This window comes from Phasianus colchicus, chromosome 6 (genome assembly GCF_987193195.1).
Source record: "Phasianus colchicus chromosome 6, bPhaCol1.hap1.1, whole genome shotgun sequence".
Lineage (NCBI taxonomy): Eukaryota > Metazoa > Chordata > Aves > Galliformes > Phasianidae > Phasianus > Phasianus colchicus.
The window spans coordinates 10,215,849-10,238,296 of record NC_143441.1 but is presented as its reverse complement, the minus strand read 5'-3'; the positions used below and the strand labels follow the sequence as shown (position 1 = coordinate 10,238,296).

Sequence of the window (22,448 nt, the reverse complement as noted above, 5' to 3'; positions counted from 1 at the left end):
TGGGTGGCACATCGTTCCATTTGTGTCTGTGTACTGGATTTCTGAGGTGAGTATGGTGTCAGAAGGTTGTTAAACTTGAATTTCACTGTTTCAATGATTTTATTCCTGTCCAGGTATTCAGGGGGTCAAAGAGCAAAGGTGCATATTTATTTGAAAGGCCTGACTACTTTTAGTAGGACTGAATCCATTATGTAACTTTTATCCTCTCAGTTTAACCCTAGTAAATACTGTAGCATCTGATTAATCTCTGTGATGTAACAGACTGGGTTGGCCTGCTTTAGGAAGCTTAAGAAATATGACAGTTGTACTGTCACCAAAAACAGTAGCTTTTTTCCAGGTTAAAGACAGAAGGCCTTCTTCTCATCATTCTTTTTATGATCTTCTATCTGTCTGGTCTAAGTGTCGTTATGCAGAAGTTTGATGTGTCTGAATAACTGAGCTAAGAGCTTCTTTTCTCATTAACTTGGTCGTAAGGTGTGCTGGAGAAACCATGGGAGTTCCACAGTGGTGGAATACGCAACAGGTATTGAGCAAGCAGTGCAATACCTTGTGGGATCAGGGCCTCCAGCACCACGGTGGTTGGTCTGATCCTGGGCTGACAAATTCTCATGTGAGCGCTGGGCCCCCACCCAGCGTCTGTCTTCTGGGAGCCAAGATCTCCTACAGAAAGTCAGCCAGAGAGCATGTGCCAGTGGGAGAGAGCACCTCTCTGACAGCAGGGTTGGATGTCTGACAGCGAGAAATCTCTCCTGTGGGTAAGGCATAATGCTGCTTTGTTTTGTTTTGTTTTGTTTTAATTGAAATATTCCATCTGAAGTGGATGGAGTGACGGTGCTCTCTCAGCCTCCTAGGTGAGCGTCAGTCTTGAGGTTTAATGGTATTTCATAGCTTTTAGCTGTCTTCTCCTTATCCCAGTTAAATGTGTGAGAGTGTAGTAGAGGATTTGAGAGGTGCAGTGGAAGCTCTTTGGCCTATGGTATTGGTATTTTAATTTGGATTTAAAATAGCATCAATATTTCCCATTGATGGAGTAAGGTATTCTGATGGTGGTAGGTGACAAAAGGCATTTTAAAAGCATAGTAGAGAACAGCTTTTTCAAAGAGCACGTGGTGTCTTATGAGATGCCTGTCTCTTGGTGTTTGATATTCTTGCCATGTATTTGTCGATGCCAGAGTCATCTGCCTGTGATTCCATTTGTATTCAGTAGAGTGATAGGCAGCTGCAGTTCAGCCAACCTGTTTTGAATATCTATTTTAAGACAAAATGAAGCATAGACAGCTTATTTCTCTTCTACACATGGACTCTCTGGAGCTCAGATTTGTATGTACATAATACTACGAATCCTACCCATTTTACCAGTTCTGGTAAATATATCATTGAAGGAGTCAGTGATACACTGAAAATAATAGAAGACCTCACAGTAGACCATCCTACAGCATTATTGTTTTCTGATGAAATTGTGCATTTGCTTTGTAAAAGCTGGTGGGACTTGGATTTCCATCTAAAAGGTGTGATTTCATGTTAACAATTACTTGAACTGTGTATGGTTCCTTGTTCTTCCATAGTCATTCCATAATGATGCCAGCATATAAGGCTTTAGTGCTATTGTTTAACTCAATAGGAAAAGAAGTAATTCTCGCTCTTAGCCCTGATTTAATGAACTTCTGTATGGATTGATATATAATGATGTCTTCAACTTGCGTTTGGTGGTAGTAATTTTTTTTTAATATCATGCAGAGGCAAATGAACAAAAGCTCAAAATTGACAATTCACAAATCTTTTGGAACTCTCCAGGATTGAAATAATGAAGTAATACCTTTTATGTAATGTCCTTTACAGAGTTTATTTTTGGCAAGAGTAAATGGAATTAGGCAATATTTGAATATTGGATCACCAGTGTTAACTAACATTATAATAAATTGAAGCCTATATTAATAAGAAATACTGCACCATGCTTTTTGGATGCATTTTCCAACATAACATTATTGTATGGTGTGACAGTTGCCACCTTATTTGGAATTAATAAAATATGTAAGTAATGCCTCCTATTTATTTCTATGGAAACAAAACTGCAACAGATACAAAGAGCACAACAATAACAGAACAAATAGGAGGCATTACTTTCAGAGCAGCCCTGGTAGACTAGAGAGTGGAAATAGCTGAGTGTGTACTGGAACAGGACAATCATTACTTTCATAGCAGATTTTGAGATGGATAGCATTAATGATAAATGAGGAAGAGGTGAAGCCTTTGCAGGCATATGTCATGAAGAAGAACAGTATAAATGTCTAGCTTCATCTCAGTTTTGGTTTGTTGTGTTTTAAAGAGGTGAAATAGATTCTTAAGGAACACAGAACTCAATTAGGTGGGAAAAAAAAAAAAAAAAGCAAAAAACTCCCACAGACTCCCAAACAGAAAAAAAAGCAGATAGATAGATACCTGTACAAGTCTTTATGAAGTCTTTAAGAAGCTTTCCCCGTGCTTCTCTGTGGGGCCAGTCTCCTCCACCCTCTCAGTGAGCAATGCAAGAGAAATCCAGATTGACTGTGGAACAAGTAATTTTTTTTGTAGGGTTTCTCTCATTACTCATTTATTTCTAACTAAAAATCTCCACTTTGGTGCCTGAGAGTTCATTGCCTGTAATTCAAGGTGGCTTTGTGTGTGTTGTGAGAGAGAGAGAGAGAGATTGGAACTTTCATTTTTCTTTTCTTGTCCATGAGTTTCAGCAGTTGCTTCTGGAGAAAACAGCATCTTTATCCCTTTTTTTTTTTTTGTCTTCACAATCCCTCTATGTCTCACACCAAAGCTTCTGTCCTCTCAATCTTTGCCCAAGTGACTTCATGATCTCACTTTTGTGGTCATACTGGCACTTCTTGCTCTGCTCCCTATCTTTTAACTCCCAGCCATGCTTTCCTCCTGCTTGTACAGAAATGTTTTCATCTCTTGTTCCATCTGCAGATACTCCTTTGGTACTCCTCTCTTCTGTTTTTTATTCCATTGTAATTCTTATCGGCATGAACTTTCTCTTTTAGCTGGACAATAATTAACAGTGCTAATGTTTGTTCTCCTTGACCTGCCAGCACAGTCACTTATTCCCATTTTATTTGTAGCAGTGTGCCTTTGCAGATGTGAGACGGCGTCCTAGTTATCTTCCTTCGTGGCTGTGTCTTTTTTTTTTAATCACTCCTTAAAGGCAGCATTAGGAGAATATTTCCTATTCTGTGCTACGTTTCTAAGTGTTCTTGGATCTCCATGGTTCTTCCTCCATGCATCTCAGTTACAGGTAACCTCGCAAATGGCTGCCAGCTCTTTGGTGGCACAGTCAACCTTTAAGCCTGAAATATGGCTTGACTCTTTCTTTCTTACAGCAGGAGTTCAGCTGATGGTTGAGCATTTCTGAATCCTCATACTGTCTCATACATTTGCTTCTTTTATCTCCATGCCCGTGGACACGGTAACTCTGGTGTTGCTCTGCATGTCATCAGCGAGCATTCCTTCTACATCCATAAGAACCTTACAGATGCTTGTGCTGAATGTTAATTCTAAACAAACTGAGCTACCTTTGTGTTAGGTATCAGAAGAATGAATACTTAATATCCTTAACTGGGGACATCCATCCCACTGTATTAGATACCAGAAGAATAATTACTTAGTTTCCTTAGCCAGGGTCTTTCCAGTACCCAGAGGCCTTGAAGGGAAAATAAATTGATCAGGAGACTGCCAACTTGGCAAGAAAACCCTAGATCTGTGCATCCTTATAGTTGTATGAAAAAAAAAAAAACCAACAATCATTGTGAGGAGAAAGGACTGGAAAAGTATTAACTTTGCAACTTTTGTGTATAAATACTGTGTGGAGAGTTTCACATGCATGCTTGATTTGTGGGAAACCACCTAGCACCCAGGCTTGTGCAACCCTGAGATACATAAGCAGTGTCTCTCCTGAGTGTGTGATTACTGATTACCGCACACTGGGCGACGAATCGCTTTTCAGACAACAGTTGTTACACACAGTCTTGGAAACAGCCCTTGTTCCCTAGGTCTGTGGATCAATTTCTCCTTCGGGTTTTTGCTTCTCCATCCTTGATAAATGTGGTTGAACCTTGCTGATATGCAAGCAATCATTGAAATAATTTTCCAATTTCCTTCTTTTGCCATGTTACTTCCTTTTCTTTATTCCTCTGTTGACTCTATATCTATTTAGACCTAAGCTACTGCTACTTGTATATTGTCTTCAAGTGGCTTATTTTTCAGTATAGAGGCATAATTTCCTCTTGAGTCTGCTCAACTGCTATATTTATAGATAAGCTCTTTCTCGCTTCGTCCCAATTTAGTCTTTCCAGAAACATAAGATGCTGTCTTTTGGCTGAAGCAAATTAATTGGGTCTGGTTTTTTTTAAGACTGAGAGATGTGCATAATACACAGATGTACATTTTGTAAGCAAAATACAAATCTGTATACATTAGAACAATTTAACTTTTTTGACTGTATGTCCTAATAGAAAGTGCATTTCAGTGGCCAATTTATGCTCACTCCCTGGAAAATCCATCCCCAAACACCCGCGTTTCTTCATCAGGGGACTTCAGAACTGAGATGCTGCCATTTCAACCAGTGTTTTTAGGACTTGTTTGCCTATGGAGAAGCTTTTTGTTCTAAATGCAGCGTTGTTGTGGTGATTATGTGCAAAAGCCTAGATATTTTTATTGATAAAGGAGATTAGAATATTTTGAGTGCACCAGAATTGCATGAATGAGTCAGGATCAGAGAGCTATATGCATTGTGTCCTGCCCCACCCTTCTTAAACTAACTCTGGGTTTGTTTCCTTTTCTGCTGCAAAGTTACCAAAGGTAGGAACTGTACCTTAATGCAGGAATTGCGTTAGAAGTGTGCACGTGTATTTGGCATGCTTATTTAGCAAGCTTCCTGAGAGGAGATGAATGTCTTCTGTTAACTGAGTAGCCTACGTGCTGTGTTGATTACAGCCATTATACTAAATTTACTTTGCAGCAGCAGCCCTTAAAAGTGTGCATTTGTCCTGATATGCTATATAAGTCCTTAACTCTGTGTTTACAGAAAATATTAAAATCTCTTTTGCATCTTTCCTGATTAGAGTGTGTATTTTCAGAACTGTGTACAGTTTGGCTTCTGTCACTCCTTATTGTTTGGTACCTGCTGGAGACTTGACTCTTAATCTTTGGCACATAAATATTCCTGCAATGGCAAAGGGTCTTAATGCAAGCTACCATTAAAAATGAGCAGATAGCCTAAGAGTTGCAGTACTCATTATTTCCTCACCCACTATATAAATCAGCATATATCATGTGTTTTAACAATATTAAGTGAGTAGATACTCCAACACTTGTTTTTCTTCTGGTTTGTGAATGTCACAGTCCATGTTGTTTGCTTTGTGAGCCTCAGTTCAAAAGTCAGCACGTGAGAATATTAATTATATTGCTGTCTATATTGGGCAGCAACATGCATGTTTTTGTGTGCCACGTGCTATCCTGTTCTCCTTATGAGTTAGCTGGTTAACTATGAGCTGAACACTTGGCAGGAACATTAAAGCCACAGAATATCAGTAGAGTTGGCAAGGGTGGGAGTTTTTGTCCCTAAGATTTGGAAGGTGCTTCTTGCATTCATTCGAAAAGGTGTCTCAGTTTGTTTTAGTATTTCCCTGAATTTCCATTCTCTATCTATTAAATTGATAAATTACTTCTAGATTATGGATTATGTCTCTCCACCCTTTTTCTTTCCCTATTTTTTTGAGTACTCCTGGTAATTATGTAGATGTGTGTCATGTCTTATTTGATACTTTGTGAATGACATGTTTCTTAAACCATTCAGTCTTCTAAGCCTGCAAAATGGGGCATTTGGCTGAAATCTAATGGCAGGTGGATGTTCAGCTCAGTAGGACGTGTGTGTAATTCCCATTTCTGAGCAGTACCATTTTTTCTAGGGAGCAAGTGAAGTAGAGCAGTGAACTGTCTGTAAGGAAAGGCAACCAAAGGCAGTATTGCATAGGAGGGGCTTGGATTTGTTTGTTGCAGGACCTGATCCTGGAAAGATCTGAGGTCTGAATGGGAAAAGGTACTGTCAGCTTTTATGTTTGTTACACATTCAGTGAAATTTGTGGATGATCACAAGTCCTGAAACTGATTTGAGGCCTGAGATGCTGGGAGCAAATGGGATTTTTACTGGCTGGTGCTTGCTGTCAGTGGTGGTTTTAAATTTGATTTATTTTCAAGAGTTATGGTCCACTGTTACAGGGGAGAAATGGAGATAGTAAAGCTTTAAGAATTCAGATACGGGAAGGAATCTACATGATATTACTGATAAAGTGATGTTCTGCAGTCCCCCCACTTGTCTGCTTTGCCCATGACGCAGGTTGAAGTGTTTTCTGTAGGAGGCAAAGGGCACCGGTCTGCCACAGGTAACGAGGGAGGTAACTTGGCAAACACTGAGTATCCATAGCTGCAAGAAGTTAAATAAGAAAGTTAATGCTCCCTATGTGTGTCGTGAAGTTTAGCAAAAGGAGTTTTGTTTATTGTTTGAGTAGAGGAGAGATGTGCGCTCTTAGATACGCATCGGGGTGCTGTAGGTGGGCTTGAGGTGTTTCATTTCCCATAACATACAGTCACGATGACTATGGAAAACAAAGATATTTTGATAGCCAGAGGCTGTGGTGTGGGTAGATGGCCACCACTGCCTGAAAGGACCAGGGCTGAGGAGATGGCAGTGCCAGGCCTATTGGGGAGGGGCTGTGAACATGTTCATTGCTGTGTCTGAAGCATACTGAAAGCACCCTTGAGTACAAACTGCCCGCCCTCTGGGCTGGTATGAGGAACAACCTCAATCTCACGGTAATTATTAGACAGATGGTCTCGTCACTCCTCCACCCAGTCTGTACCAAGCAAAGCTGCTGTGCTGAGGGCACACGCAGTCACTCAGGAGCTCCCTGGCTGAGCATGTGAGTGAAGAAAGATGGTGCTCTGCTCTGTGGAGCCCTGCTACTGCTCTCCCCAGGGGTGCCTCTGTGGGGGGAATGACATCCTGTCGCCTGTCAGACTGAGGCGCTGCACTGCATCTATCTGGGACAGCTTCAGCAATGTCAGGAAACGAAGAGGAAAGCTTTGAATATGAGTACAAGGAGGAAAATGAGAGGGAGAGCGCGTTTAACAGGCAGAACCTTGAGATCTTGGAAGAAGGTATTTTCTCCTTTTTTTTTCTTAAATCTTTATGTTAGTAATGCGTGGCAGTCTGCAAAAGACTTGAGAAATGTGAGTGGATTTAAACCTACTGCATTTTTCAATCCTTTTTAATGCATACCCACTGCCTTCAGCTGAAAGAGTAATAAAATAGTCGTGTGGGGGTAGAATTAATCTTAACTTAGGTACATTTGTTAAAGAATACGTGCACGATCAACAGATGTAGGCTATGCAATAGATTTTTATATAATAAAACTGGATGAGAGATATTACCTTTCTTTAGAAATGTAGTGCATTTTTTTTAATATATGCTGCTCATACATGTATTGTGAGTCTGAGTATGTCAATTTGTCATTCCCAATGGGGACTTCTAAAACTGAATAAAAGAACTGGGTAACAGTCTTGTGTTTATCCATGCACTTGAAAGCATGTAGACAGAAATAACCAAAGTTTTGGGTCATGTGGCTTTACCTTTTGACAAAACAAATGGCCCCAAATCTTCTCATATGTTGTGGAAATAATAGGTCTTTGTAGAATTGCAGACAGCTGACCTGTTAGGGTGGGAGTGTGTAGGCTCCATCAGAAGAGGGGACAGGGAGGTGATTGTCCCCCTCTACTCTGCTCTTGTGAGGCCCCACCTGGAATATTGTGTCCAGGTCTGCAACCCCCAGTACACGAAAGACAGCTGTTGGAGAGGGTCCAGAGGAGGGCCACAAAGATGATGAGGGGACTGGAGCACCTCCCCTACGAAGACAGGCTGAGGGAGCTGGGCTTGTTCAGCCTGGAGAAAAGACGGCTGTGTTGTGACCTCATTGCAGCCTTTCAGTGCCTAAAGGGAGCCTACAAACAGGAGGGGAATCAACTCTTTGAAAGGGTAGATAACTGCAGGACGAGGGGAAATGGTTTTAAGTTGAAGGAGAGAAGATTTAGGTTGGACGTCAGGGGGAAGTTCTTTACAGAGAGAGTGGTGAGGTGCTGGAACAGCTGCCCAGAGAGGCTGTGGATGCCCCGACCCTGGAGGTGTTCAAGGCCAGGTTGGATGGGGCCCTGGGCAGCCTGGTCTGGTATTAAATGGGGAGGTTGGTGGCCCTGCCACGTTCAAAATTTGTATGTAAAAAGGCCTTCCATGGATATAACACTGTCATTGAACCTGTTACACAGGACTTGTCTCTAAAGAATTCCTCAGCATGGAGTACTGCACCTGGATTTCAATCATAAACTATCTGTGTTTCTTGTTGTGTCTCCGAAGGAATTTAAGACAACTTGTCTATCTGTGCATGATAGAAGGGTACTTGAGAGAATACTGGTGAAAGAGCAGCTTTAAAATCTGGGTTTGGGATGGAGAGGAAACTGTTATCTGTTAGGCAGAAATACTTTGTTTTGTATTTGATTCTTATTTTTTTGGTAGAGAAATGGCTGCTGAAACACGTATAATGGTGTTCTTATTCTTCCTGTGTATTTTACCTTTCATGGAGATCTGAGTACATTCCGAGCCTATTCTTGCTGGTTTCAAGTGAAAAAAGGAACATTGAGTTCTATCTGGGATAAATTTAGTTCTGTGTCTCTTCAGTGCCTAACACTCAGAAGCTCAGTATGTATCTGAAATGCCTTTTAAAGATGCCTCTGTCTTCCACCTGTACGTTCAGGTCACCTACATACTTAATGTAGTAGTGATGTACATGCACAAAAATGATGTCTGATACGTCTAGGTATCTTTTCACATGGCGCACTTTTCAATGACAGTGTTTCTGTTGAGGGTGAGCCAATTCATCTTTAAGTAGAGCAGATAGAAACACTAGCTTGTATCCTTTCCCTGCTGAAGAGAATCTGTCTGTAAGTCTAGTATAAGAAAAGGGAAAACTGAAGAACATATTTCTCTAATGATCTGCAGTTTTTCTGTTTACTCTGAGTTTCTTAATGTTCTCATGGAAAGAAGGAGGTAAAAATTGTGCAATTAAGACTCAACTGTTCAGCCTGTCCCCTGAAGAGGTCTCACTACTTGATTGTTCTATCCATGGTCTTTTTGACATAGTGAGTTTTTTTCCTTTCACAGCATTTAGAACTTTTGAGATCAGTCCTGTTCTTAAAACCTCTGTCACAGAAATAGCGTGACATTGGGCAGCGTTACAGAATCAGTGCTCCTGTTAAGTGTGGGAGGCACCTTCATACAGGTCCAGGCAGAACAGTCTGAGAGTCAGAATGTTGCTTTTGAGTTGTAGTTTGTTCAACAGTAACATTTGCTCTTCATTTGATGGTTTTTGAGCTGACTGCAGAGGAGGGATAGTTGTTGATGGCATCTGTTCAGTTTTTGTTGGTTTAAAATAAAACCTTTCAGCTCTTCTTGGTTCATGTGCTGCTGGGTCAGCTAATTCTGAGACAGGGTTGTGTTGTGAATCTTTCTTTGGCACGTAGGACAGAAAGAGGCTATATTCCTTGTTCAAGACCTGTGATGGTACCCTTCATTATCATTTCAGTTTACTAATGTAGTAGATTAAAACCCCTCTATCTACCCAAGTTTAATTTTAAAAACTCTTGTGATCAATTCTAAAATCTCAACTTCAGGCACACCACAGGTCTTAATTACAGAAAGTGTGAATTGTGTGTTTTATCTTACAAAGATGTTCACTAGAATTGAGGTCATAAAAGGGTCTGAATCCTTAAACACTAGCAGCTGACAATACATGGCTTTTAATACAGCCTTGTGACTTCATTTTAAGGTTTTGAAAAGGTTTCGAGTCCAGATTCTGGTTTAAGCCCTACACATATTTACTCATTTACTAATTGTAATGGCTTAGTCCAGATATTTCTTGTCAAGAAGTGAATGAAGGAGGAGAACGTCAGGACAATAATTCAATGAATAGTAGTCAAAAAATCCTGTTAGGGGTAAAAAAAGTTCACAGAAGAGCTGTGATGGATTCTATCAGTAAATGTTAGGCACTGAGGTTATGGTAAGTCATGGGGACCAAATACTGGGGCAGTTTCCTTAGTTTTGCTTTGTGGCTGTACTTTCCAAAATACCACACTTGGTCTGTGTTTGTATTAATAGATGGAACACTTACGTAATATTCTTGTTGGGGGTGGAAATTTGTTGGTATTGCCTACCGATGGTGTTGTTTGTCACGTTATTGTGTAGTTGCTGAATGAGTCTGTATTGTTCACAACAGTGTTCCTTCAAACTCCTTGCCCACAGCGTGATTGTGAGCTGTGGGGCAGCGGCCATCTACCAAGGCTGCACAATGGTCTCTATCTGCCCTGAGTGCTCCTGCCTCCTGCAGAAGGCCGCGCTCCTGCCTCAGGACAGGGAGGGCAAGGCCACAGGCCTGCAGGTGTGCTGTGTGTGAATTAGGGGTCCTGGCAAGTCCTGCCTCAGGAGCACATTTTCCAAGCTCCCGTGACAAAAGTCTCTTAAGATGTTAAGCTGCTTGGGTGAATGTGTTCCCCGAGGCCCATATGGCATGTGCCAGACCCCAGTGGCCAGAAGCCTCTGCTTTGATTTAGGGCTTCTAGAAACTTCTCTTTAGCAGGGGAGAAGTTAAATCTTTCTAGCTTGAATGATAGCAGAGCTGATGGAACATCTTATTTCTGAGTTCATTTGAAAGGAAATACATATGCTGTGACACCATTCCAGGATGGCCCCTCGTTTGATGAAGGCAGTGCTTACAGTAAGCACTGTGCCAGAGAGTAATAACTAGTGGCTCTGGGACTGAAACCGTGAGTTTTGGTAATTACTTTAAGCACAGAATGCAAAAACTAAACCAGTGTGAGCTGAGGAGTCTGAGCCTGCCACAGACTGTCTGCCAGACTGTGTTACTACTATACAGGTCAGTATTACCTTCCCTAAAAGTGGAACTTTATCGTCTTATCTGCCTTCTGTTGACAGTGATGAGAAGTGAATAGGAAGAGGAGCAATGAGAGCTGAGCTTCCCTCTTCAGCCTTGGTTGCTCTCTTAGTTCTTCAACACAAGATGGGATATGTCACAGGGAGGAAGTGCTGATTCTGGTCAGCCAGTGCAGCCGGGCTGATGTCACCCACGACTGCTGGCTCTGGTGTTGTTTTTCCATCTGCATCCCTGATTTGGAGAAGGTGGCTCAGTGCAGCAGTTCCCAATAGTAACACTGTTGCCCCCCTTCCACTCCCTGGCTCTTTCCTGCTCCTGGAAACAGACTTTTCTTTTAAACAGCACAATGCATGGCTGGGTGGCTTTCAGGTTGCAGCCCAGGAAGTACTTTCTTCCCTCTGCACCTTCAGCTTGGTTGGTGCTTTAGGCAGTGCAGAACTCACACCCCAAGGGAAGCTTCTGATCAGATGCTTCGTTAAATGAGTGATGAGAAACAAATGTAAAGTATATCTTCTCAATTGTAATCCAATTGAGAAGCATCACAGTGTGGATAACTGTTAATCTACAAGCCTTAAGAGAGAATGAAGATGGTGCTAGGTACTTTAGGTCAGAGGAAAATCTTGATCAGTCCATTTATGCACTTGACTTTAAAAAAACAAAACCAACCCACAGCTCTGCTACCAGTGATTTGTTTGTTTCATGCATTTAATACAGTCTTGAAACTAACATGATAGAAGCATTCTTTGTTCTTTGTTTCCTTTTGTATCTGTGACAGTGATTTCAAAGCTCAACAAAAAAGAGTGCTTGTGAAATTCTGTGCTCTACTTTCTATGGATTATTGTTTGTTTTTTTTATGTTAGTGTTCTGTCTTTATTGCCTAATGGCTTTCTCCATAAACAGTGAGGTGCAGAGTACATTGGATTTGGATATATGCATGCATGCATTTAGATACTACAGTCCCTATTGTCCTCAGGCAAAAATAATACCAGGTTGCAAATGAGCAAAAAGAGGTCAGTGAATTGGCACTGCTGGTTTTGCATTACAGAGCATTGTCCTTCATATGCTCTTGTCTTATCTACAGTTGTGTTATATTCACAACTCTCATATTCATCTGAAAGCAAAGCAGGATAGAAACCTAAGGTGTTTTTTCCTTCTGTGTTTCACTCATCAGAGCTCAAAATAATACATCTTTTTCACTTGGTAGATTTTTTGGACTACTAAGGAAATCAGAATCACTGCTCTAGCAGTTGGCCTGATGTTAACTTGAAAAGATTGACTACATACTTAAACAGTTTTGAATTTTTCAAATGCTGCTGCTGAATTGCTTTCTCTCTGTTCTTTCTACCTTTTCTTCCCCTGCTGCCTACGTTTCAGAGGGGTGTTGAACTGTACCTGATTTTAAGCTTGGCCTCTCCAAAAGCAATGCTTTCCTCTCCCCTAGTGTCAGTCTGTGCTGCTTCTGCTGCGTTGCACCTTGTGTAGGTTGCAGCTGACAGAGGGTTTTATTATATGCAATCGTTTGAAGTTTGTTTCCACTTGTATACTGAGAAGGATGAATAATGTATCATTTTGGCTTTGAAACCGTTTCACGTTGTCAGAGTAGTAGGTAGACCTCTGTATTAACTGTGACCAACAGAAGGTCAGTGTTAGCTCTGAAATACAACTGCCATTGGTGACCAGATTGGTACTGCTCTACCAGTAACATGTCTGTTGTGACAGCTTCTCTGGTTTGTTGGCAGAAACTGGAAAGAAAATTAACTTTATCTTATATCTGCTTGTTGGCAAGGTCGCCTTTCCCTTGAAGCTCAGAAATGTTAATTATACATAAAAGTTTGTATCTGTGTGCAACTCATTCTAGTGTTCCCTGTATTGAAATGGCTTTTTAATAACAGCAGGTTATCAAGGCAGTTTGATAAAGATTAAATGGTAAAATCAAAAGGAATAGCTATGTGAACAACTAACTGCGTGGTACCAACCTTGGTTTCTCTTTCTCCACCCAAGTGACTTTATTCTGTCTGTGGGAGCACCGTCCTTCTATGTGCTAGGGTACACGTACACCTGAAATAGAACGGTGTGGAGTTGGCATGGTCATAACTGGTGGTGATTATCAGTATTTATATCTCAAACGTAATGTTATGGCAGTGAGGGAATGTTGTAACCAAGGGAACTACTTACTGTGCCACTGTTTTGGAAAATAAACCCTTGATGTCAAGGCTTCTGATAGGTGTTATTGCATGACCTTTGAACTTGTCTATTAATTTACATCACCACAAAAATGACATTTTACTGTGAATTACCTTTTGTAAGCCTCTCTGTTTTCTTAAGTAGTTTCTATGGAAAACTTCTTTTTACCTCCTCTGGTTAACACAGTTGATGTTCTCTTCAAGATACTACAGGTTATTTTCCTGTGGCATCCTGTTTAGTCAAAAGCAGATCGTAGAGCTTTTAGCTTACAGATGCCCCGTTATTGTCTATTGTACAGTACTGTGTGATTCTTTATATTACTGTGTAATTTTGGTCAAATTACTGCTTTGAAGTGGAACCTTCGTCCCGTTTCCACTTTCAGGCATAGTTATTTGGATAAATGTAATTGTTTTTTGCATATACGTGAATGATGCTTTCTGGAATTCCCTGGCAGTTCTCACATCACTGAAATGTTTTCAGGATTTGTTCCTCAAAATCAGAGCTTGAGAAACAGGAAAATAAACAAAATAAATGTAATTCTTGCTCCAGCTTGATCATTATTCTAGTGTTCATGTATGGAAAAACAAAACAAAACATTTCAACAGGTATCAAAGTACTGCTGTACTTGATATATTATTGATGTGCCTTAGTGCTGATGGACTGCATATTTATGTGCAGGTATCCAATATACTTGTAATTGGGCAGCATTATTTCCTTACTGCTGCACCCAGTGCACTTTATTTTTTAATCTTATTAGGCCTTGTTTTTGTTTCTCCCAACCCCCCTTGATGCATGCTGATGCAGCATTAGCCAGTCTGTCAGGCTGAGCTTTAACTGACATTGTCAAGGGTAAATCCCCTGAAGAACAGTTTGCATTACAGCAGTCTGCTAGCCAATAGTCAATACGATCAGCTCAACTTTAATAAACAATCTGGTTTGGTTTTTTTTCAGAAGTACAAGGTTTGAGCAGCTGAAAATAAGAATAACATGTAAGAATGGAGCAGGAAGTGCTGTTGGTTCTTCTGATTCTTTATGAATTTTTTTAGAAAACCTGCAGATCTCTGGATAGTTTTGTGCAGGTTCTTAAACATAAAGGCATATATCCTTTAATCTAACAAAGCTCCCAGTTCCACCTTAGTATTTTATCACCAACACCCAGTTTTAGTAGACATTTATATGAGTAATACTGTGGTGTTGTAGTGGTGTTGTAGTCTGAGTGTTATAAAAATGGGCTGTTGTTTTGCATGCATTTTGTGATGGCTTTGCTATCTCATACCATAATGCTTAGATCTTATCAATTTATTATGATGTAGTATTTATAGTGAACAATGTTGTTAAAGTTATTGGAGTTGCTTATTAATGGAACAGTTCTACTGCATACAATGCAGTGACTAGAGGACACAACAGAATTCTATTCATGTGTCTAAGAACATGTGTTCACTTCTTCTTTGATTTGTTGATTTGTTGTTGGTTTTTTTTTTTCAAAAACTTGAGGCATTCCTCTTTGGAGAAGAAAATTTTAACATTTTATTGACTTACTCTGCCACCAAAAAAACAGATTCTCATTACAAAAGAGAAGCACCAGTGTTCTCAGTTTAACCTGGAGCTTTGATATTGTGTTTTTTTTATGTTTTGATACACTAACCTGAAAGATGAAATAAGTAGTTTTAAGCTGTAAACGTATGTAAATCCATATTCTTTAAAGGATATATTTTTCTCCAAATGGTGTTGCCAATATTATTAACATTTTACCTTATTTTCTTACAGTTTTATGTGCTGAAAGAGTGGGCCAGATGACTAAAACATACAATGACATAGATGCTGTTACACGTCTGCTTGAAGAGGCAAGTATTATATCTCATTAATGACCTATACACAGTATGAGAAAATAGTACAGAAATTATATGGTACTAATAGTGATTGCTGGTAGATGTTCTTCAGACAGGGTGGAATAAGTGCCCTGAGTGTATGTAAACTTCATCTCCTTGCTTACTAATGGGTAAGGTAAATAATCTTTTTAAGTAAGGGCCATTTGTTTACATCAGTCACACAGATTCATTACTTGTGCTTATTTTTCAAATTAGACCATTTAATTTATTCTTGGCCAAATATTTGCTCAAATGAATGAGAGGAGTACATGTAAAGCCAGTACTATTATTATTGCTGGGTTATTATTATAAAAATAAATTCACAATTACAACTGTATTCATAATTATTATCTCACATAGTGTCTTTCCAGAGGAATGCACAGACAATTCTTTTTTTTTAATTTCTAATTCTCCATTCATCTCAAAGTCTTTTCTTTGTAGCTTTATGTTTGGTTTTGGTGTTTTCTACCACTTCTAGATATGTCATTATGACCATAATCTTTGGTACTCGGAGAATGGCAAAAAGCCACAGGGATGCTTATGTTCAAGAGTACCATGATAAATTGTTTAGACTAAAATTATCTGTTTTTCTGTAGAAAACTTGAATGATAATTTTCCAAATAATGTTTAGGCAGATTTATTTAGATGAGAATGATTGGAATTGTATTAGTTTATGTCTGGGCATAATTTGCTTATTTATTGCAGTTGCCATGTCAAAAATGGGGTCTGTTTGTAGTCTGTTCTTCCAGTTCTCCAAGGGGACAAGCACAAGAATGCTCCCATCTCTCACCTACATTTAATAACTCTGATCTCAGTACAAGTCCTGCTTTTTGTGCTTCGAACTGAACACTCATAAACAACTTTATATGAAATTTCAGTTAAAACTGATGCTTTTCCAAAAATCCTTGTACAGGAATATTCTACTAACTTCTGTTAGTAGAAGTAACAGAAGTTAACAGTCTGTTAACAGTCTGTAATCTTTCTGCATCCTGCTCCTTTTTTCTAATGTGCCTTGGATTTACTTGCATTTGTTTACATGGCTTCTTCCAGCAGTGATGCAGCACTTTGCCAAATTGTTTCCTCCCCAGAGTCCACATAGTCTATAGATCTAGAAGTTACACTCATGGGAACAATGCTAGGAAACTCATGGGAACTTGCTGAGCCAACGTTATGAAGCATTTGATTTACTTTTCCATCTGGATAATAGCAAAGGGAATAGGAAGGAACATGCAACAGGTGAACCTTAAATAAAAAAAAATATTTTCAGTGAGATTTTTTGTGTTAATTGATCATTGTTTTTTAACCACTTTTCTAGGCAGATGTGTATACTTGCAGCTCCTTTCCCTATTCTGTAAATGGTCATCATCACAAGAGACTGCATTTGTTTGCAGAAGTTAAGGTTTAACTCCTTCTGCTGCCGTGACACAAACAAGAGAAAACCAAGCCCCAGAGCTTCCCCTGTCTTCCTGTTCTTATTGGCAAGCTTCAAAACAATTTATCATGAAGTTGGCTGGGTGGGGGGGGGGGTGCAGCATTTTAGTGAGGGATAGGCAGGAAAGAAAAGATACCAAACAATATGGGCATGTAGGCATTCTGAAAACCTGTGTCTATTGCCCTGAAAGTGAGCAAAAAGGGAGTGACACCAGGTTTATTTGGATATCTGGTAAGAACAACACGAGATTCCTCCATGAACCTGCTTTCCTATCTCTCTGATAACTGTTTAAATATCTCTGGCTTTAGTGTTTTGGTTACTCATGTTGCCATAATGCATCAGTTCCTTAATACAATGAATAAGAGACATGACCCCAAAATGAGATTTAGAGCTGAACTGCTAAAAATTGAGTAGGAAACCTAGGGAGGTTAATTAAAGAGCCTGAAAACACTTGTATTTCTCAACTTTGAGGTCAGAAACCCTACTACTAGATAGTTCTGCCTCTGTAGAGGCAGATGATCAGGGGACTGGAGCACTTCCCCTATGAAGACAGGCTTCACAGAATCACAGAATCACAGAATTGCCAGGGTTGGAAGGGACCTCAAGGATCATGAATCTCCAACCCCCCTGCCACATGCAGGGCCACCACCATTCCACCTAATGCTAGACCAGACTGCCCAGGGCCCCATCCAATCTGGCTTTGAACACCTCCAGGGACGGGGCATCCACAACCTCCCTGGGCAATGGCTTAGGGAGCTGGGTTTGTTCACCCTGTGGGGTGACCTCATTGCAGCATTTCAGTACCTAAAGGGAGCCTACAAAGAGGAAGGGAATCAACTCTTTGAAAGTGTAGGTAACTGCAGGACGAGGGGAAATGGTTTTAAGTTGAGGCAGGAGAGATTTAGGATGGATGTCAGGGGGAAGTTCTTTACAGAGAGATTGGTGAGGTGCTGGAACAGCTGCCCAGAGAGGCTGTGGATGCCCCGTCCCTGGAGGTGTTCATGGCCAGGTTGGATGGGGCCCTGGGCAGCCTGGTCTGGTATTAAATGTGGAGGTTGATGGCCCTGCGTGTGGCAGGGGGTTGGAGATTGATGATCCTTGGGGACCCTTCCAACCCTGTCCATTCTGTGATTCTGTGAATCTGTAGAGTCAAATATTTTGTTTTTTTGCACTTATGAAGTGAGATAAATCACTGAATAGTAAGTTGTCCCAATATGTAAACTAAACATTTTTGGTAGCTTTGTGGGACCTATTGTTCTGAAAGATTGTCCGTAAGATAATATCAAGAGTTTAAGACTAGATAATACCAGTGAATTTAATGCATGTAAAAGACTGACCTTCAAAAATCATTTGAAAAATGCTACTTGTAGATACAGCAGCGATCAGTAACCCATCATTTTTATTATTACAAAACTTCCTTTTTTGTGCTGTGAAAGCCTCTTCATTCAAATTCATTTACTTCATGTCAGCTTTCCATATCAACAGCAGCTTTAGGTTTTGTAGACTTTGTCATGAATTTATGCATGTCAGGGTGGATTTTAGTCATGTGATCTGTATGCCTGTCAGATGAAATGATTAAGCCTCAGGTAGTATTTTCAGTAGATATCTGAAATGGAAAAAGCTGTTCCTCAAATGATGTTGAAATAAAGGTAAGTGGTGAGTTGACCACTATTCTATTTTCCCACTACTTTAGAGTTATAGTAATTGAAGAAGAATATCTTCAGTGAAAATACTTAATGAACATTTCTATGCAAGTTTCTGTTATTTATCATCTTGTCCTAGGCAGATTACAATCCAGTGTAGAGGTACATGTCATCAACACGATAGGTCTCTAATTTGTATTGGTCCATTTGTATGGTATTTGTATTGGTAGAGTCCAGATGAGTTATTTCCAGTTCCCTTGTAGAGAAGGGTGATGAGTGGGCAAACATGGAATGAGAATAACCATTTTGGGCAAATTTGGGACAAGGTGGTGGAATGTTTCTGTCAGTGGTCTCTCAAAGCCATAGTAGAGAACCAAATGTGGCTTAACTTGCATTGCCTGACATTAGACCTCAAAGCTGTGCTTTCATGTGTATGGTTCAGTAACTGTATGTGTCAGTCTTTTCTGAATAATGTCAGTGTTATGTAATAGAAAAAAAAAGTTAGCAAAAAATAAACCCTTACAGAAGTGAAAAAGGCTCTTCACTGCCTTAAATACTTGTTTCTTCCTTCTGTTCCTTCAGTGAATAAAAACAAAAGTATATTTGCTTTCTTTTCTTAATGCTTCACAGAAAGAACGGGACTTAGAATTAGCTGCTCGGATTGGCCAGTCACTGCTAAAGAAGAACAAATCACTGACAGAAAGAAATGAGTTCCTTGAGGAGCAAGTAGAACACATAAGGGAGGAGGTATGTTTTTTCTTTTTACATCTGATTGATGTGTCTGCAGTGATGGGGAGAATTTTTTTTTTAATCTTTCCCTTGTCCCTACTTAATTTTCCCATGCATTCTATTTGTAACTGGTCAACCTGTACTGTAGCAGTTCAGTCAGCCATTTTTATAGCAAGTACATTTTTGGAACTATGACCAGAAAAGTCATTTGACCCACTGGATCAAATCAGATAAGCGGGGGGAAAAAATACCCAAGATTCTGAAACTTACTTTGCCGTATATTTTATTTTCCTATAAATTCAGCTGCTCTTTTGGTTTTAAATCACTTTACACACTGTTTTCTTCTATTGATTTTGTCCTTGTTCTCCTCTGTGCCTTATATATAATTCCTCTCACTAATCTCATTTCCTTTGTGTGCCGCTCACTCTTTTACTTGTGTCACTCCTGAATCTTTCTCAGTCCTCTCTTTTCCTCTCCAGTGAACATTTAACTGCTTTTTGATGAACAATTTTCTGTTTATACTGAATTTTGACATTAAGGCCACAGCATTTGAGTTCTGCCAGTGCTTCCCTTCTCAAATGGAGTATGACTGGTCTTTTTATTTGTGGAGATTCCAGCAGTACACGCTCACTGAAATTACGTGCATTCTGCCTTTTCCAAGCTTCAAACTGGGCCAGTTTGGAGATAAATAGGTCAGGTTATATTTCAGTGATTGGTCATTATATTCAGTGCACTCTATATGAACTTACTAGTGTTTAGAAGCGTTGGGTTTTTTTTGGAATCAAAGAGTGGGACTTGCTACTCTGTCTAGATGGGGAAGATCTTACAGCTTCTTGTCATTTTGCTGTTTCTCTTTTCAGGAATTGTGGTAGAATCTGTTGAAACATGGATTGTTGGCCTGCTGCAGTGCATACCTTTGAATTTTTGACTGCACTTGCCTTAGATTTTTGAACATGTTTAAAATGTAATGTCACAGTGCATGTATTTCTGAATTAGTCTGATCTATAGAAACGTAACTGAAAACTTTGATTGTTTGACGTAATGACTTGGCTCTGGCACATGTTGTATTTCTAAAGAAATGTTTATACAGTTGACGTTTCTTACATAGGAGTTGAATGTTCTGTGTACTGGCAGATAATGGATGAATCCTTATTGGAACCAAACAGGATGCTTTAAAAATGTTTTATCTATAACTCAGTGTCACTGTTTAAATTCTACTGTCTTACTGTCTGTGCTAGAGGATGATGTTTCTTGTGTCCAGGAACAGTGATCTTAGTTTGTGAATCTTGTTCATGTGTAGCCATGAGCAACAGGGAGCAAAATTCTACAGTTGTAGGGCAAGCAGTAGAACAGTGAAACAGTGGATTAAAAGCCTTAAAAGTGTCTGTTAATAAAATGTTAGGAAAGTATGGTGTTGAATTATATCCAAAATATGCTGGTGAATGAAGTGTGGAAGGAGAAATTCTGGATGTATAATGGTGGTGGACTGTGCCACAGGGAATAAGAATCTTTCAGTGTGGCCCATTCTTTTTGATGAAAAAAATGAATTCTCTTCAGTCCCACGCTGTCGTCACATTTTGTCCAATTCCTGTAATATGGCAGACATTTATTCATGTGTTGGTTGATAGGCTTTTACTGAGCATGTACACGACTGGGCAAGGTAGGGAAGGGCATTCATACCCCATACATCCAGAATGGAGGATTTGATTGAAGAATGTGGGAGCAGGGAATGGTTTCCTCTGACAGGACTAACTTTATTTAAAGGGAGTCAGGAGAAGTGTTGGGGAAAGGAGAACCAAAAATAAGCTTCTTACCAGGTTGCTTGATGTATTTGGCCATATGTTTTATCAGCATCCATCTTTCACACTGTCATTTTGACTCCTTCAGAAATTGATGCTTTTGAGGGAGAGCTCATCAGGCTTTAAACTGATGACATTTGTTTGTTAAAAATCTTCTTTTAGTAATTTCACATCTCCTATTAATGCTGAATTTTGATTATATGAACAAAATGGTAACTAAGACAACTGTGTCTATAAACAAGGGAAAAGAGAATTGAATAAGTTCTTAAGTTCTTTACAGAGAGCGTGGTGAGGTGCTGGAACAGCTGCCCAGAGAGGCTGTGGATGCCCCGTCCCTGGAGGTGTTCAAGGCCAGGTTGGATGGGGCCCTGGGCAGCCTGGTCTAGTCTTAAATGTGGAGGTTGGTGGCCCTGCATGTGGCAGGGGGGGTTGGAGACTCATGATCCTCGAGGTACCTTCCAACCCTGGCCGTTCTGTGGTTCTGTGATTCTGTGTGAGTAGGAGCTTTTAAAATTCCATGAAAACTACTTTAAAATGGTTTGTTTGAGGGATATGTATTTGTAATACAGAGATGGTGATGTGTAATACATAAAGTTAGGTTTTACTGGTGTGTATGTCATGGCACCAGTAACTTAGAGCAGGGTGCCCAGGAGGGAGGCTCCACCAGCAAAGTGGGCAGCCTGTGCTAGTGCTCTGCTCTGCCACCCACGGTGTAAAGAAATGCTTCTGATGTTCAGAGAGAAGAGAGAAGTTCTGTGTATCGTTCAGCTTGTGCCCATTGCTTCCTGTCCTGCTCCTTTACCAGGTTACTTTCTCTGGCTGTTTGCCTTCTTTTGAAGAACTGGAATGCTTGAAAATAGCAGCAAAAATAGTGGGCTCGGTTGATTTGATTCATAGAGGAAGAGTATAGAAAAAGCTAGAGATGAGCTAGTGCCCACCTACTGAAAATATCTAATTCCTTGCTACTTGAAGAGGCTGAGCTGGAAGGAGGTAGACTTGTTACTTTAGAATGCCTTTCAGCTGTTCCTGAAATGGAGGAAAATGAATCTCCCCAAATGAATACGCTGAATTTGTTTCATGGCTGAAATGTGGTTTTGTGTTTTTAGAAATGTGCAGCCATGTCCCAGGAGGACTTTGGTGCCTTTCACGGAGTGTAATTCTGCAGACTGGCCTTAGTGAAGTAGATGACATTGTTAGCTTAAAATTCTGCACAGTTTAATTGCTTTATTGCATTGTTTCATTTTTTTGTTGACAATAAATCTATTTTATTGACAAACTTTTTTTTTTTGCTACTAATAACTGGAAGTATTAATATGTCTGCAATACAAAAGTAGAAGTCTAGTGAAAACAAATGTGCTTTGCAATTTGTGCACTGCAGAGCAGAAACAGCCAGATCTTTCAAGGAAAGAGAGAGGAGACATCTTCCTGATCATTTGTGTTGCTTATACCTTTGCAAGGGAAAAAGAAAGAACCTCTTAACACGAGTGTCTTAAAATGCAACTTTACAGTTGCAAAAGTGTTCCTTTATAACTGAGCCTTTAAACCAAATCAAAATATGAATTAACCAAGGTTAACTTTGTGGATTTACAGGAAATACTAATCACTCAATTAAATTTTGTTCATTTTAATTTCATGGATGAAACTGCCTCATATTGTTCTGCTATGCTTATCTTTTGGAGTCACCAGCAACCCAAACTACACCCAGAAACTGGGTGGCAGCCACCTCAGAAGGGTGCCTGCCACTCTCTGTT

General features: G+C 39.9%; 1 protein-coding gene across 7 annotated transcripts in view; it reads left to right on the top strand.

The window, feature by feature from the left end:
• The window catches only part of TRAK1 (trafficking kinesin protein 1), a 129,639-nt gene that overhangs the window by 75,895 nt on the left and 31,296 nt on the right, over positions 1-22,448 (top strand). For 5 of the 7 annotated variants that reach the window (XM_031590368.2, XM_031590375.2, XM_090142408.1 and 2 more), the window contains 2 exons: positions 14,994-15,070; positions 18,800-18,916. In XM_031590368.2, the coding sequence (XP_031446228.1) occupies positions 14,994-15,070; positions 18,800-18,916 (194 nt within the window). Of the gene's footprint in view, positions 1-6,971; positions 7,204-14,993; positions 15,071-18,799; positions 18,917-22,448 lie in introns of those variants that run through there. The other 2 variants (XM_031590367.2, XM_031590369.2) reach the window with 2 other exon arrangements.